At 47.1% G+C, this 18,071-nt stretch overlaps 1 protein-coding gene across 1 annotated transcript in view; it reads right to left on the minus strand.

Annotated features, from left to right (window-relative positions):
* Positions 1-18,071, minus strand: part of KIF22 (kinesin family member 22) — a 315,116-nt gene that overhangs the window by 71,423 nt on the left and 225,622 nt on the right. The window contains exon 12 of the mRNA XM_069652023.1: positions 16,969-17,166. Within this exon, the coding sequence (XP_069508124.1) occupies positions 16,969-17,166 (198 nt within the window). The remainder of the gene's footprint in view (positions 1-16,968; positions 17,167-18,071) is intronic.

Consider the following 18,071-nt stretch of genomic DNA (forward strand, 5'->3'; position numbering starts at 1 on the left):
CCTTTCGTATCAACCCACCACCTTGCTCGTTGCCCTCCTATCCCCTTTATAGGGTGTTGGTGTCAGCACTGCACGTGGCATATAGATCACCACATGCAGAGAGCCCAATTTAGTTTCTACTCCTCTCCCTCCTAGACAGGTATCACAATATCTACTGTCCACAGCCCGGCAACCCAAGACACAACTCCACTCTTCCATCATATGTAGGGCATTGGGTGTCTGATCAGAGGGCCAGAGCAGCTCATCTAGTGCCAAACAATTAGGACCACCCTTTAATTACCACAACCATACCTTTTTCCTTGCCTTTATCTGCAGATTTTTGTTCCCCCGTCCAACGTGTACCAGTATACCCTTACGGTTTGGGATGACAGTTGCTACTCTGGCTTATGCAAGCCTCAATTAACCCTGTTACCCACAACCTACATCCTCGGGTGACTTCAATAACTAGGGTGCTGGGAACATTAATATCTTACTGCTTGCATTTAGAATATTGTTAGAGATTGGTAAAAAGGTTATTAGAACAAGAGGCCACAAATATTCTTAAGCAGGCAAATACTTTGGGATCCTTTCAGCAGACACAGTATAACAGGCTAAGCCAATGTCAATGGCTAAAATCTTACATGGGATGAAGCACATCTGGTAGTTTTGTAGAAAAGTCTTTGCACAATGTTTAGAAGTCTTTGAAGAAAAGAATAACCAAATATAGGGCCACAAGGTGTTCGGACTGGAGTAGTAAAAGATGCCAGCAACTGTACAATGAGAGGTAAATTCTCAGACTTTACAGTACCTTTGTATTGAAGAGAAAGTGCAGCAGATTACTTCTGTTCCTGTGCAGCTCTGCGGTTCACTGTTTCTGGGCCTCGGTCGTGGGGACAGGACTTCTGGGGACTCCTGCACTGCAACAGGACGGTCACTGCTCGCAACCTCCAATCTTTCCAACAAGTGGCACTTCAGTGTTTCAGCTCCGCGGGACGACCGCAAATAGCAACAACCTGGTTTCTGGCTGTCGAGATGGACCTTCCTTGCTTCTGGGGTCCCGCACTGTTGATGTTGAGGGGGCTCATGCTCAGTCAGTGCTGCTTCCTTGGAGTCCAAAGGATCTTCCTGGAGCTCTTGGCCAACTTAAAAGCAACACACAATCTGGTTCCTCTCCCTGACGTTTGTTTCCAGCAGCAACTCTGGAAATGCAACCAGCTCCGAGAGAATGTCCAGGTGGCTTACTCTGGCTGGAGTGGATTGGTCCCACCAACTCAAGGGGAGAAGTCGTCCTTACAGGGGCTTCCATGTCAATGCGAATTTGTAGTTTCAGCACAGCAGCAGGGCTTTACCCGGAAAACCAACAGTCCAGGAGTTGCAGGAGGCGTCCTCTTCAAGTTCTTCGTTCCTTCGTCCAGTGCTCAACTCCGCCTTCCAAGCCAAAAGCCTCGCCTTTTATTCAGTTCTCCCATTCATTCCAACCTAGCTGTCGGTCACACAGCAGGGTGGCTGGCCTTGCCGGACAGTCAGCCAGCCAATCACTAAAGAGTGCATTAGGGTCTCCTAGGAGACCAAGCACAGGAGTTTCAGGCACCTACCCCAGACAACGTGGAGCCAGAGGCGGGCTTCACTTGTGAATCCTGCCAAAGGCAAAGCGAACAAGGGGACCAAACCTGGTTTGGCGTGCAGAGTAAATCTCAAGGAGGACCTTTCCATAAAGAAATGGCAAAAAAATAAGACCGGGCCATTTTGACAAAAATGGCACCCTTTGGTGCTTTACTGCAGCTGCGAATGCAGCCTGCGGTAAAGGCACACCACGGTAGTTAAAATGAAACCACTGCCACCAGCCAGTGAGAAAAACCACTGCCACCAGCCAGTGAGAAAAGGGTAACAAAAAATGTTACATGAGAAGCTAGACAAAGGGGATACTAGGTAACCCTTCCAGCACCCTATTGTAAGATCGTGTCGGGTCCTTGTCGCGCCTGGTGTGCAAAATACCCATTCGAACTACAATTCCTTGGGAGTTGTAGTTCCTTTTTGATGGGAATAAGCAACCTCTCGAGTGTTTGCAATGCAATTTGCATTATGTGCCAAGTCTGAGGATTATACACTAAATCTAGAGCGACTAGTGCAGATGTTGGCAACTTCATTTTTATATTATGCAATAAGAACTAAAAGCAGCATCACATTCAGAATAATCACTACAAAACCATTAAAATTATTAAATGACTATGGCAAGTATTCAAATCACCAACGTAGCACGCCATTCATTTTCGATACAAGTCGAGCAGGCACTACCTCTGCCCCTTCAGGGTCCTGCCGTTTACTAACAAACCAGCTTGATCATCAAGTCAAACCCCTGTACACAGCAGTAAATGATGGGATGAATTTCTTTTTGGCAGCCTCTGCCAGCTATCAGGGCATCCATCAAAAAGAAAGTCTTTCATGCACCCCGACAGACTGGAAGTGCACGCGAAACATCAGTGCTATATCATGGACATGCACAGACAAGGATACCCTCTGGGAGGTTGAGGCCCTCAAGTAGCACTTGGATACATTATCTGCCCAACTTCCAAGTCATTTGAATACTATTAGAACGTAACCCAATGTTAATTGACAAGTATCAAAGTTTGGGTAATCGCAAACATTACAGGGGATTTGGAAGATTCAGCACAAAGAAAAACTAAAGTGGGATTCCAAGATGGCCACCTTAGTGTGAGGACGGATCCTCACGCTCTCCGGCGAGGCCCACTGTAGCAGGCCCTCAGGCCACCTATAAGCAAACTATGGCACCCAATACCACCCATAGCAGGGCGACGGTCAGTGATACCCGACGAAGGAAGTCACCGCCCCCCCCCCCCCCCCTCACCCCCCTGCACAAGAGGAGTCCAGGAGGTATGCGGCAGCTTTAACGGTACCTGGTCGTAAGCACACCAGACCTCAGTGGGGGACCCAGACCTCAGCGGGGCACCGCCGGCAGCAGGGCCAGGCGAGAAGAGCATGCATGCACTGGAGGTGATCCATGAGCAGGACAGAACCTAGGACAACTCCCAGGCCACAGAGTAGAAGCCAGAGAGAAACACCCTGAAGCGAGATGCAGGGGCAAGTGGCAGCCCTCACTGTTGGACTACAGCAAATGCAGAGGCAACCCGGTCTCAGCAGGGTTCAAAGGCTTAAAGGACGGTAAGGAGGAGCCTGCTCCACAGTGCATCAGGGTAAGCCCAAGGGCTCTGTGGAAAGAAACTTCTGACCTGGTCCCAAACTGAAAATCAGAGCTTGCCCTGGAGGGGCGCTTATCCAGGAGGGGACATCCCTGGGTTGGTCCGGTAGGAGAGCAGGCCGATGCATACATCCTCCAACCCCCCCCCCCCCCCCCCTGCCCTCACCAGGGGGCCATTTCCAGAGCTACCCGCTTGGCCAAAGACTCAGAAGGCTTGAACCAACCCTAAACAGACTAAAAGCATCATGCACCAAGACCCCAGAGAATTCAACACAAGCCCCTATACCTGCAGACACAAGGGAATGGACTGGGAAGAGGGGCAGAAGGCAGCACTGGACCGAACCCCCCAGGAAGCAAAGGCTCATAACTGGATAACTGGAAGGACTGAGGACTGAAACACTCAGTCCACCATCATGTGAGCCAGCAAAGGAGTGAGGATTGGGGGGGGGGGGGGGAGCAGCATCTGGAGGGGCTCCAGACTACCATATCCCGATTGCACTTAGATTGAACAGCAATGCCCCCCACTGCCCAAGTGAGGTGAAGCGGGCCAAATGTCAGCAGGGGAGTGCCCACTCCTTGAAGACTATGCCCATGTGCCTGGCAGAGTGACAACAAGGGGCAGAATGCCTCCAAATGCCAGGAGTGAGAGACAAGAATCCGCCAGCCAAAAGTAAAGACCATAGGCCCAGAAGGGGGACAATTAGAACACTGCTAGGGCCAGCATCAAGAGGAAGGGATCCCCAGACACCCAGCCAAAAGAGACATTTGAGGGTCAAGATACCCACACTGTGGCCCTGAATAAAGACCATCTAATAGAATGCCTTAAGGGGCTGGGAGAATGGTGATCGGGACCAGTTCACAAAAATGAAAGGATCTGCAAAGCTCCCTGCAGGAACTGAGCCATAAGATCAACGACCTGGACACCAGAGTGGATGCAAGAGAACAAGGCCTCAAATTTCTCCGAGGAGGTCAGGAAGAATAGCCAACTTCTGGAACAGGCAGCCAAGGCGACAAGGAATTACAGGCGGAGAACATTTTCAAAGGTCAAATATCTGAGTGAAGGGCTTGGGCAAATGAACCCTGGATGGCAATCTGATGAGCACGATGCAGCATTGCTTTGGGGGTCTGACTGACACGGCCTGAAGAGATCTTGATTGACCGCATACACAGTGGGCCCCAAAAGGTCGGCCTCAGGGCTGAAACCACAGGATGTCCTGGTTGCACTAGCATCTCATGCCAAGAAGGGAAAACGCGGGCAGCAAAGTCCCACAGATATCACGGGAAACAGATCCTCAATCCAACTTTTCCAAGACCTAGCATTAACCACATTACAGAAACAGATGCAGCCAGAAACGAAAGTGCTCAAAGCCAAACAGATTTCCTACAAATTGACCTTTTCGCTCGGGCTCCTCTTGCGGGAGGGCCGACAACAGGGTGGTAACGCGCGAAGAGGGCCAACACCTGGGAATGGTCAAGAATTCAAGGACGGACAGTCAGCAGAGAAAGACGACCACAGGGGCTCCAGGGCAAGAAAGGGGTATTAGGACCCCAAGACTGAAATTAAACCACGCTCCCAGGTCCCCATGCGCAATTGAGTTACAACCAAAAAGGGCCGAGCTCGTAACACCAATAGTGGCCACTCCATAGGCAGTCTCCGGGCCTGCCTGGAGGAGATGGTTGACCATCATGGAATCATTAGAACGGTGCAGTTCACCCTTTGAAGGGGTAACCCCAGGGTTATACCAGGTCAGATACCTCATGTTAGTAACTGGAGAGGTTCTGCCGACCACAAGCCCTGACCGGGGATGTGGCAGAGGGCATAGAAAGGAGGGGCGAGAGACAGGCAGGGTAGAGCGGGTGTCCACGCGTCAGAGGGACTAGAGAATATAGTTCACCAGCAAAGTCGCAGAGAACGACCACAGGGACTAAACAGAAGGAATAGTATCCTACAATGTTAGGGGCCTAGACTCCCCCGTGAAACGTAAGAAGCTGGAAGGGCAGGTGAAACTCGAGCCCTGTTAGGACAGTTTTTCTGAAGTCCAACTAAGGGCTTAGTAAAACCATTCAATTGAGGCAGTACAAGATTCCACTCCAAGTATAAGGCTGTGCGCTACCATGAACTCAGGTGGTAGACAGATCAGCCAGGCTTATCTTGGGAGTGAGGGCTGTAGAATCAGTACAAATTAAATTGTAATGCAAATGGTCCAAAGAAACAAACGCCATGCATGAAAAATAAAGGATTTATTTAAATACAAGTAGGCCGAGATAAATAGAGGTAAATAAGTACCATCACACATGTAATCACAATTAGAAAAACACAACACTATACTTGAAGTTAGAGACCAAAGCATAAACCTTATTTGGGACAACATTAGTTCTAGGAAAGTCACAACCTTTTCAGTGTAGGTCACACCTATTCTTGCAATGCAAGGGCAGTAGACCCTACCAGTTGTACAGTGACTCAGTACAAATCAACTGGAAAGTTTACATTTTGAATAGTGGAACACTTATTCCAGGTACAGTAAAAACCTATAACTACTTTTGTGATAAAACAGTTCTACTAAGTGAGTAAAACCTACAGATGTAATATTCATTTACAGGTGCTGTTGCGATCAGTGAAACACAGATTGAGATGAGCAGCAACTCAAGTAACTTCTTTTTGGATGGCACACAGCTAACTCAAGGTAAGTAAAACCCATATACTTTAACCGCACAATGAAATCCAGATTAGATCCTTCCCAACTATACAATTACCTTATGTATTACTTATGATGGACAGTTGTAACCAAAGACTTGTGTCTGTATACAACAGCACAGGGAAAGCAAAACCCAATGTTACACTTTACTGAATGACCGGTTATTCGAGGTAGGTAAGACCTAATGCAGACTTAATGTGGACAGGCTAGAAGCAAGTCGGGGGAAGCAAGACCCAGTTGGGGAACACTCAAAATTATCCTAACAGACATAATATGGTGAAACGAACATTACTTTTGGGAAGAGGCTCAACCTAATCACAGGTGAGTAATATACCTTCATATCTACTTTATTAGAATGGCACAACTGTTTCTAAGGAAAGAACTATGTTAACCATACCAAGAATAGTGCATCACACATCCAAGGTAAGAACGTTTTTTTAACTGTTCACTCTTAAGTTAGTTAACCAACTCTTTTACAAGTAACATTTAAACTTGTATTTTCTTTTCTAGGCAAAAAGTCTTTCCCTTATTCCTAGAGCCTGTGTGTTCTCAGTGGCAGAAGGGGGTCGCTAGGCTGTAGTGACCAACAGTGTCAGAATAGGTACTTAAGTAGCTAAAAGTCAGAGTTCCTTGGGAAGACTGGGCAAACAGGTGAGTACTCTACTTCTGAGTTAGAAGAGGGTCCAGGGGCTTCACAGAAGACACCCTAGCAGGATTCTAGGAGTGTGACTGGGTGCACTGGATGAGAGGCCTCCCCATCACAGAAAACACCTCACAGCTACACAGAAATCCTAGCAGACTTAGGTACATACCCAAGTCACACTATCTCAGCATTGAAGATTTAGCAGGACTACTTCAGGATCTGCAGCCAAATACCCAGTCAGTGAATTCCTTGTGGTGACTGAAAACAAGACCTCCGAAGGAACTTTGCAGCAGGGATCAATGGAAAAGGCTCTAGGCAAGGTTTTCCTGGCGGCTGAATGTAGTTCTGCAGATTTGGTGCCTTTTCAAGGAGCACACAAGACAGAAAATTGTGGTTGAATTCTCGTTGTTTCTAAGGTCCAGCACTCTGGTAAGCAGACTTCACACGATTTGTGTCTCTGGAGATATACCAGGATGCCCCCTAAGTTTCAGCAAGATTCCAAATTCAGAAGACTGCACCGCACAATGGCTTGAGGTTCCAGGGTATTGGGGTGTCGCAGCCCTGCAAGGTCGCAGCAATGCGTGGGATGACTAAAAATGCATGTTTTCTTGAGACTATTGGGTCTCATCAGGGTCGTTTTCTGAGTCCCCAGGCCGATTGGAAGGAAGGGCTAAAGCAGGCTACGGTTACAAAGCAGGCTCCCCGGAAATCGTTTCAGCTGCTTTTCCTTAATCTTTGGTTTCGGTTCCAATGGTCGACTTGTAATCAGCTTCCAAGTTCACAGTATTTAACAGGAATTACAGCTAGACTTCTGCATTATCTCCCTGCATTTTACAACAAGGGGCAGTCCGGTTGTCCAATTAGGGCAGCCAGTCCTCACCACCCCTCCTCACCCCCAGACTGGGATTTAGTTTTGGAGTCCTTTCAGGCTTTCTGACTCAACAGACAGACTGGAGCCTTGGCGGGGAGTTCAGGGGACTCCCGCCAAATATAAAAAACACACAAAGGAATTTCCCGCCCAGGATGTCAGGGGAAGGAACAAGAAAGGAAAAGAAACACTAAAATGGCGAAAAAAGACGGGCCATTTTGGTCAAATGAGCACCCTTAGGCGCCTTTACTGCAGCTGTGAACAAAACCTGCAGTAAAGGGGCACCAAATACATACAAGGCATCACTGCCACCAGCCATTGAAGGTAAGCTCGTCTCTGTAATAGACTTATACAGTTTAAGTGTGAAAGGGAATTGCATCTCTCCAGCACTCCACATAAGGTGGGGTGAGCTGGTTTCACAAAAAATGTAAAAGGATCCGAGGATACTTTCTACCCTTGGGAACTGTAGTTCTCTCAAGGTTAGGCAGAGCAAGTTTAAAAATGGGAGCCCCTAGGGCAAGCCAGCATCAGGTACTTATTGCCAAAAAGTTGTTAAAGAGGATAACTTTAGACACCATGGAGAATCTAAAAACTGACACCCATAAAATGAGTAAAAGATTCTGCGAGTGTGGAAAAATGTTCCCACAGAGGTATGAAGGAAAAATATCCCACTAGTAAAGCAAAATGTACTGGGGTTGACGGGTCAGGAAGATTTATCATGTTTATGAAAATCCTGCCCAACGAGCAGATATCATTGCTACAAGAAACCCATAAACAAATCAATCCCTCATTTGTACCATTTCTCTCAACTGTTACAGGCGAATGCACAAGACAAAAAAGCGGGGGTATTGATTGGTCTTAGAGACTCACTACAGGCAAAAGGTACTGCAGATCATGAAGGACCCCCCCGGGGCGATGTGTTTTCCTAAGAATACAAATCGTAGGACAATGACCATGGCCACAACATTCTGTGTGCCAAGAAAGATTGCTCCGGGACACCATACAGAAATTAGAAAAATGTGCCAAAGGGGAGATCATTCAAACAGGGGACTTCAACATAGCATGCGATCCAGCTATAGATAGAAGGGCGGGTAGAAACCATGGTGACCGTCCTACACACAAGACCCTGAGAGAAGCCTTTGACAATCCAACACTAAAGGACACATGGCGACATAAGGGCAAGGAAAAGGTGTACACTTGCTTCTCTTACGTACACCAAACTATCTCCAGAATAGATTGTGGATGACAATTATCCTGGGAGAGGTAGAATACATTAAGGTGGGGGCGATTGAGTTATCTGATCACACCCAGATGGTGAGATTGAAAAGATGGGAACTGCACAGGGGTTTGTGGTCATGGACATTCCCCCAGTAAATATTGGAGGATGGGGCAACGACAGATCATCTGGGGGACAAAATACTGGAATACTTTGTGCACAAAGAGTACCAGAAGACCTCACAGGGAGGATATGGGAAGCCCTTAAGGCAGCAACAAGAGGTGAAGCCATTGCGCTTCAGGCACAGAAACGCAAGTTGAGAAATGCGAAGAAAGGAGTTAGAGGCCCAACTAAAGGAGGCAATGCTAGTATTGACTAAGAAAGAATAAACCTACCATGAAGAAACTGAAAGATTAGAAGCTGGGAAGAGAGGCTACGAACATGCAACGCATAAAAAGGCCCCATTATGCACAAATCAACGATACTATGTCAATGCAAATAAGGCAGTCTATTAGCAAGACAAGTGCGAAAGGCGGATACAAATCACACTAGCAGGCATTAAGCAGCACGACGGGACGGTAGCAATGGACACAGACAATAGTGGGCTCCTTTGAAAAACTTTAGGGGAAGCTATATTTGTCAGACTACCCAGAACACTGCCCTGATAGACTACTTGAGTAGCCTCCAATTATGCAAACTCACATCGTCAGATAGGGCTCACCAATTGAGGCGATAACTAAGGAGGAAGTGGAGGTAGTGATAAGACCTTCCTCGGAACAAAGCTCCCGGACCAGATGGGTTCCTGGTGGGCTTTTATCAAAAATACTGCCAGAAACGAAGCCCCAGGCTAGCAACACTCCATAGGGCGGGTGGACATTGTGACACACAATGACTAGGGGAGAAAGTGGCGGTATTCAGGGAAACCTCAAGACGGATCCAACGGCATGTAGCTCATACCGTCCTGTAGCCCTTCTGAATTTGGATGTCAAGATCTACACAGGGCTACTAGCGGCTAGGCCGTCACCTCCGAGCTAATAGGTACAGATCAGTTGGGTTTCATAAAGTGCTGACAGACCTGGGACAACACCAGATAGCTGACACCGGTTGGAGAAGGTGGTGGTGAGGCGGGAGCAAGCAATACTAATCTCCCGACGCCGAAAAAGCCTTTGACTGGGTGGAGTGGCCATACTTGTTAGAGCTAATGGAGCGGATGGAATGGGCCGAAACTTGATAGCGAAGGTAAGGGCCAACTATTCAGACACCCCCCCCCCCTCTACGCGGCTCTAAATCCACTCACGCCTATCAAACAAGTCCCCATCACATGGGGCACAATACAGGGCTACCCCTTGTTCCCACTATTGTACGCTATTTAAATCCACTTCTAGCAGATGCAACACATCAATACAACGGTATAAAGTTCAGGGGTGAGCGGACATAAATTAGCAGCCTTTGCAGATGACATGTTGATGACCGACCGAGATATTTCAATGCCAGCCCTGGTACAGGAGCTGGAGTCAGTGGAGAAGGTCTCTGGGCTAAAGATTAGCCAGACTAAGTTGGAACTCCTGCGGCCCCCAAACGCTTTATCACCATCAGTGCTATTTAACATGGCAAAGGGCTCCATCACATACTTGGGCAGAAATCTGACGCAGTCGCTCTCCGGCCTATACGGTGCCAATTATCCTGCGTTGTTCGCCAAAATCAAGGTGGATCAACATCACTATTCTCCTGCAAATCTCTTGGCTGGGGAGGATAGCTACGATCAAAATGATGGTCCTACAGAGATTGCTATACCCCTTTCAAGCGCTTCCCATTGCAGTGCCAAAGACGCCCTTTAAAAATCACTCAATATATTGCTATTTATATGGCAAAACAAGAGACCAAGACTGGCTTTGGACAGCACAATTGCTCCCAAACAGCAAGGTGGTCTCCAGATTATGAGGCTGCCCAACTTCGGGTAATGCGAGAATGGTTTTCGGTAGACAGGACAAGGCAGTGGGCAAGGATAACGCAGTGGCAACCACGCCGCTTGCAGGACTTTTATAGCTTGAAAAGCAGGACAGACCCGCAGTCAGGCAGAGCCAGATAACTTGTAATATATGGGACTAACTACTAAGTAAAGGGTTTTTTATCGACGCACCCGTCCCCATTCACTGCATTCTTTGAAAATCTACAATTCTCCCCCGGGACAAAGCAGGGAACTTTACTAGGTTGAAGGGCAAAAGGCTATAGAAATGTGTGTGTGTTGCAGGGGGGGGGGGGGGGTGGAGGGGTTGGTAGGAGGTAGCGGAGCCATGTCTTGAGTGTAAGACATACCTTGCCCTGATGGAAAAGGGCCAGCTGGAATATGATCAACAGATACACAGCCTAAATTCAAAAAAGCAGTGACTTCTAAAACTCACCATTCTAGAAATTCACGAGAATCTGAGGACAAACATCTAGTCTTGCATTTGATCCTGATGGGAGAGGGGCAGGATCGTACATGGCCATACATGCAAAGATGGGAAGATAAAATACAGGTGACACTGGGAGAACTTCTGGGGCAATATCACCAAGCTCACGACATCTATTCAGACCAGAGAGGCCTGGTATAAGGTCATGCATCAACGGCATTACACACTGGAAAGGTTACACAGTATATATGTTATGTTGCATTTATATAGCGCCTTATGTACCATTGGTATGATCAAGGTGCTGGTAGGTTGAATGCCCTCGGGAACGGTAGTTCAAGTCAGTAGAGAGGGAGAGTCATAAAGGTGCGTGAGCACCGGATGTTTGTTGGTTTATTATTTATAATGCGCCGAAATACCCTAGGGTAACAAGGCGCAGCAGTTACAAGAATTTTCCAAACTTAGACAGTAAGATATATACAGGTATGAACACAGCATTAATAACGGTAAGCAGGAAATATATACATATGTACAATTGGCAGTTGTGTATCCAGTATGACCAAATGATAGGTGGGAGGCGTGGGAACCTCGCTCAGTGTGTTTAGATGGTGGCTGTCTTCAGCCAAGACATCAATTTAGAGCAGAAGTTTTGGTAGGGTAGGTCCATTCTAAGAGTGGGTGGTAGGGAGTTCCAGAGTTTGGCCGCTTTCACTGGGAAGCTATTACCACCTATAGTTGATCGTTTGTAAGTAGGGACGGAGAGGCAGTCTCTGTATGCTGTCCTTGTCAGTCTCAAGGATGTTAGTCTGTGAAATCTGTTGATCAGGTAAGTGGGGGCTGCGTTAAGGGACTTATGGATAAGTGAGGCAGTTTTTAGGGAGATTGTCTATGATGGGGGTCCAGTTGTATTGCTGGCTGTGTACTGTAATGTGGTCTCTTGAGATGCCCAAGGCCGATCTGAGTGCGTTGTTCTGGAGGGTTTGTAACTTGCTAGTAATGGCTTTGGAAGACCCAAGGTAAAGGGCGTTACAGTAGTCTAAGCGGGATAGTATGAGGGCTCTGGCCAGGGTCAGGCAACTAGTGTCGGATAGAAAAGGTTTGGCTGTCCGGATCAATTTACATGTATAGGCCGTGGAAGAGGCTAATGAATTCACCTGTCTGCTAAAGGTGAAATTGGAGTCCAGGTAGAAGCCCAGTGTTTTGACTTAGTGTCCCACTCTGATGGTATTGCCATCGATTATGAATGAGTAGGCTGGGCTCAATTTCTTTAGGCTGGCTGTAGTGCCCAGTGTGTTGAGTTCCGTTTTATCATCATTCAGGCATAGACCGTGAGTGGCCATCCATGCCTGGATGATGTAAACCCTGTTCACCAAGGCCAAATCCTTTCTGTAATCTCCAGAAAGCGGAAGGAGGATCTGGGTATCCTCTGCATAGTTATTGTAGGTGATACCGAGATGATCCAGATCGTCAAAAAGGGGCTTGGTAAATATGTTATATAGTGTAGGGGAAACACAGGAACCCTGATGTACACCACAAGTGATTGGTATGGGGTCTGCCGCGTCTGTAGGCAAAAAGACCCTCATGGTTCTGCCATCAAGGAAGGATCTGATCCATGTAATGGTCTCGGGGGGGAAAATGGGCAGCCGCGTGAAGGTGAGTGCAGAGGACCGGGTGGCCGACCAGGTCGAATGCTGCGGAGAGGTCGAGGAGGAGTAAAGCTGCTTGGCCATTGTCTTTGAGCAGATCAATCTGTGTTTTAAGGTCGATGAGAGCTGTCTCGGTCCCATGTTGGGGTCGGAAGCATGATTGTCTGGCTCCTAGCAGGTGGTGTTCCTCCAGGTGATTCTGTATTTGGACATAGGCGACCTTGTCCAGGATTTTCAGAAGGAATGGTACCGTTGTTATAGGTCTGTAATTAGTGAGTGTGGCTGGGTCAAGAGTAGGTTTTTTTTAAAAGGGGTAATACCCAAGATTGTTTTAGGTTGGTTGGGATGGAACCGGTGGAGAAGTTAAATCGTGTATAGTCACTTGTAGTCTGCTTCTCGGGTGGCTTGAGCAGGATTGTTCAAGGAAGCTTTTTTACGGGATATTTTATTTTGCAATGTAGCGATTTTGTTGGCTAGGGCATTTTGGATGTCAGTGCACCAATTCTTGTCTTTTATGCAGGTGTCTGGGGGTGCTACGGGGGTTTCTATTTTTAGAATCGTGTGCAGTAGGTGTGGTACTCGTACGATAGCTGCTTCTTAGCGGTAGGTGTAGTGGTTGGGAGATCATGAGTATGTGTTTGTTCTGGCAGGGTGTTATCCAGACCGATTCTGGCTGCATTAAGCCTGAGGAGAACGACTAGGCTGGCGGGTGTGTAGCCAGCTGTGTTTAATTAGGATGAAGGGGAGTATGAGGCAGGTGTTGGTATGAGAACAGCTATACCAAATGTGTCATAGTATTGCTGTGTTCTAGTTGAGTGGTGATGCATAGAAGAGTAAGCATGGAGATGTAATATGGTGGTTTACATTAGGTGCTTGTGATCGAGCACACTCCAACCGTTCCATGCACTCCAACCGTTCCATGCAGTGTCCATTCCATGCCCTCTATCTGCTCCATGCATTCCATCTGTTTCATGTACTCTATATGTTCAATCAGTTCCATGTGTTCCTTCGCATGTACTTCGTCCGATCTATGCATGTTATGCCCTCATACAGTCCACCCACTTCGTCCGTTCCACCCATTTCATCGGTTCTACACACCTTACCCCTTCTACAAGCATTATCCATTTCATCCTCATGCGTTCCACACACTTGCTACAGCCACCAACACCCACTCAAATTTCGCTCCACACCCTACACCCACACCCGTTCAACCCGCATCATCTTTTCCATCCTCTCGTCCACTTCGTTCCTCTCGTCCACTTCATTTATTTCATCCATTTCATTAATTTCAACCACTTTACTGCTTTCATACAATTTGTTCCTTTCATCTACTTCACTACTTTCGACTTTACTCATTCCATTCAGTTTGTCCGTTTTAATTTACATTAGTGGTTATTAGTTTGATTTCTCGTTCGCACCATGATGCTGGATTGTTATTTATGATATAGCAGTTTTGGGCTAAGGTCATTGAATTGCTGTTATCCAGTTTGAGTTAAGAGTAGATTTTAGGGGAATAGCCATGTTTTCAGTAATTTGAGGAAAGACATGAGGTCCTCGGAGTCGTGTTTGGGGTGGGAGTGCGTTCCACAGAGTGGGGGCCAGGGCTGAGAATGATCCACCTGATGATCCACCTAACCTGACTGTTTTTGGTATGACTAGGAGGCCGGCAGAGCTTGATCTTGGAGTACGTGCAGGATGATGGGGTTTTAGTTTGTCTTGAAGATATTGAGGTCCGGTTTTATGCATTGCTCGGTGAGAGATGCATAAAGTTTTGAAGGTCACCCTTCCGACAACCGGAATCCAGTGCAGAGTTTTGAGGGCTGGGGAGATGTGATCTAAGGCCAAGTGCTAGTAGCAGTTTGGCTGCAACGTTTTGTGCTCTTTGTAGTTTAGTCAGTTGGTACGCATGGACTCCGAGGTAGAGGGGGTTAGCATAGTCCAGTCTTGATAATTGATTGGACTGCAGAGTCTGTTGGGAAAGGAGAGGTATGGAAAAATGTGCGCAAGAGTTTTAGGGTGGTAGTGGCAGGACTTTCAGACATTGTTGACTTGGCGCGAGAGGGTAAGGTCCGAGTCTAGGGTGCATCCAAGGTTTTGTACTGAATTATAGGGTGTTGCCAAGTTGCAGATGGCCAGGGTAGTGGGTGCGGAAGAAGTTTGGTGTTGCCACATACCATGATTTCAGTTTGAGGGGTTTAGCAAGAGGTGGTTTGTGGTCATCCAGTGATCTATGTCGAGGAGGCAGGGTCGGGTTGGCAGCTGAGTTTTGAATTCAGGAGTTAGAAATTAGTTGTGTCATCGGCGTAGCTGTAGCACAGGATATTGTGTGAACAAATTAACCGCTATATGGCCACCCTCCCAGGGGTAAACAGGAGGGCTGATAGGCATGCTCCTTGTGGAACTCCAGTGTTGACTGGTCGGGCTTGGGAAGACTAGGCAGAGAGTATGGTCATTTGGTTCCCATTATTGAGGAAGGATGCTATCCATTTGAGCGCATTTCCACAGATTCCCAAGGAGTGGAGGCGGTCAAGGAGAATTAATTGGTCGATTGTGTCGAAGGCAGCAGATAGGTCGAGGATTAGTGCAGCGCATCCTGCAGAATCTGCAGTGTTTAAGGTCATTGCAGATTGAGTTTAGGGTGGTTTCAGTTCCGTGTTGGGCTCCGAAACCTGATTGAGCGTTGTGGAGATTGTTGGCTTTGACAAAGGCATTTAGTTTGGAGTAGGCGGTTCGGTCAATGGGTTTGGCAAGGAACCTGGTGTTCGAGATGGGGCGGTAGTTTTTGGGCTCGAGAAGGTTGAGGGAAGGTTTTTTTTTTTTTTTAATAAGAGGTTTGACATGAACTGTTTTGAATGCATTGTGAAAAACCCCTGAGGAAAGGGAGTCGTTTATGATGGTTCTTGCACGTTCTCTTGTGCAGGTAGATGCGAACATTTCTTTGAGGGTTGTGGCTGGGCAAGGGTCCAGCGGAGAGCCGGAGGGTTTGCGGGCAGAGAAGTGAGAAATTGGTCCGTTGATATTGGACTGAAGGAGTCGAATGTAGGTTGGGTAGTGGTCGCAGGCAGTGGGATGGCCAGTATGGTGGGTGTATTGCCTGGTGGGTGTAAGAGCAAGTTTGTTGGTTAGAGCGTTTCTTCTTTCAAGAGCTGTGGTGTAAAAGTGGAGAGAGTCGCACAGTGATTGTGAGGGGCTCGGAAGGGTGGTGGTACATGATGGATCGGTGAATTCGGCGATGATTGTGTGAAGTTCTTTGCTGAGGTTCTTACAGTTTAGGATTTGAGAGTTATAATGGGCTTTTTTCTGCTTTCCGGATTTCAGCCTTGTACAGTCTATGGTGCTGGGCCAAGGTGGATCTGCTCAGGAGTGTTTGTCTTTCCGCCATTTGCGTTCTAGGGATTTATAGTTTAGTGGTCTTCAGTTCAGGTGTGAACCATCTAGGAAAAAGGCCATGGCAAGCCGATGGTTTGCAAGAGGGGGTGAGCGGTATTAGTGAGGTGTTGAGCCATGAGTCAAAGGCGTCGGAGGTTAAGTGTTCATTGGGCAGGCGGGTAGGGGGAGGAGACTGAAGGAGTGCGTCGGCTAGGTCAGGAAGGATTTTTAGTTTCTTCCAGCATTTGCGTAGATTCAGAGGTTTTGGTTCGGGTAAGGGGAGGAAGTGAGTGGTGTGAGTTTCCAGTACTAGGCCCATATTACAGAGAAGTGAGTTCGCAGGTGCAACAGATAATCAGGTGTCCCCCGCAATTCACCCCAAAGAATGGTTATGTGGGTTAATGGACCCTGATCTTCAAATCCCCACGAAACCACAACGCAAAGCTTTCAGAATACTGGTGATATCGGCCTGACTTGTAATTGCCAAGAAATGGAAACAAAAGACACTGCCAAGGAACACTGAATGGCCCCACAAGGTATGGACATAATTTCCATGGAATGGGCAACCTATGGAATTCAAGGGGAGAGGGACACATTCGGAAATCATTGGGGTGTGATGCTGGACTTCCAAAAAGGGGACTATATGCAACAGTGGTTCCCCCAGAACCTGAAACATTGGTCATAATGTAGGAAAGATGACATTTGTGAAAAAACTAAAATAGTACATGCTACCTTTAATGAAACTGCCGTGTGAGGAGGCAGGGGAGGGGGCCTCATTTGTGTATGTATTTGGAAATTCAATAAAAAAATAAGTTAAAAAAAGTGATATCCATAGATTTTTGGCCCTTTGCCACCCTACATCTGATTCAAAGCATAGAATCTCTGCAGAAACTGGTTCAAGTAGTTTGATCAATCTACCAAGGAGCAATCCAACTCCAAGTTACCTTTGACAGAGGCCCATTGATCTTCCGCCATCCAAAGATGAGCTTGGCCTTTTTATCCCCAATTTTATGCAGAGATTTCAGCTCCTTCAAGTCACCAGTGTTGAGTATGTGCAGGAGGTTGCTGCGAGTTTTCTCCACAACATCTGCATTAATGTTCATGCCCCAGTTTGCTTCGTTCTCCGAGCCATCGCAGGGCACCTTTGAAAAAGTAAACCAACACATCAGACATCAGGTTAGCCAGTAAAAAAGAACCACAAAACAAACCTGGTGTAAAGAACGCCACAAGCATAGGTATATGAGATGGGGAATAGTCATGCTTCTGAACCACTGCATGCCAACTTTGCAGGTGATTAGAGGTCCCATTGGGGAGGTGCATGCGATGAAATCTGTAGCTAAAAGACAATCTAATGCTCAAAAGATGCTCAAGACATGTCTTTGGTGTATGCCCACTAAGCACTAAAACAAAATGCAGAAAACCAGTTTGTTAGTTTTAAATGATTGCAGTTTGTGTTTATATCCTCGCATGGTTTTGACAATTGGCTGAATTTCATTTTGAGGTTTTAAGGAACTCAGTTTGGCCCCAGACCCTTATTTCTTGGTCCTTTGTGGTCAGAAGGACACCTGCTGATGTTTCCATGCCACTGCAACACTGAAGTATATGGTCCTTATTAGCCCACACAGCACCTGGGAGGGGTCATTTTAAGAACCACATGTTTGCCCAATTGTGATTTTATCACCCTACATTGGTTTACCCAAGCCTGCATCCACTAGTGGTTTGGACTAGTTTAGGCCAGACATTGCACATCCTGTGCGAGGTTAACTGAATGTTGTGGCTTTGGGGGCCAACATGATGGCTGGAAAACAAAACCTTTGAGAGCATCATTGGTGAGATTAGAGGTCAGGCCTAGGCCGGCCTCTGTGTGTAGGTATATCTAGTGGGGAACCTGATAATAACCAGAGTGAGATACTTGGAAGATAATTTTACTTACCGGCTAGAGAATCTTGGCACCAAGAAGCTGCTGCAACCATGTTTTGCTGGTGTGGGCTTTCCTTTTGGTTGGAAAGAGTAAAGGCTTTTGGGTTGGATTTTCACACAGTGCTCA

Source organism: Ambystoma mexicanum, chromosome 3p (assembly GCF_040938575.1).
Source record: "Ambystoma mexicanum isolate Mex_15411 chromosome 3p, UKY_AmexF1_1, whole genome shotgun sequence".
NCBI lineage: Eukaryota > Metazoa > Chordata > Amphibia > Caudata > Ambystomatidae > Ambystoma > Ambystoma mexicanum.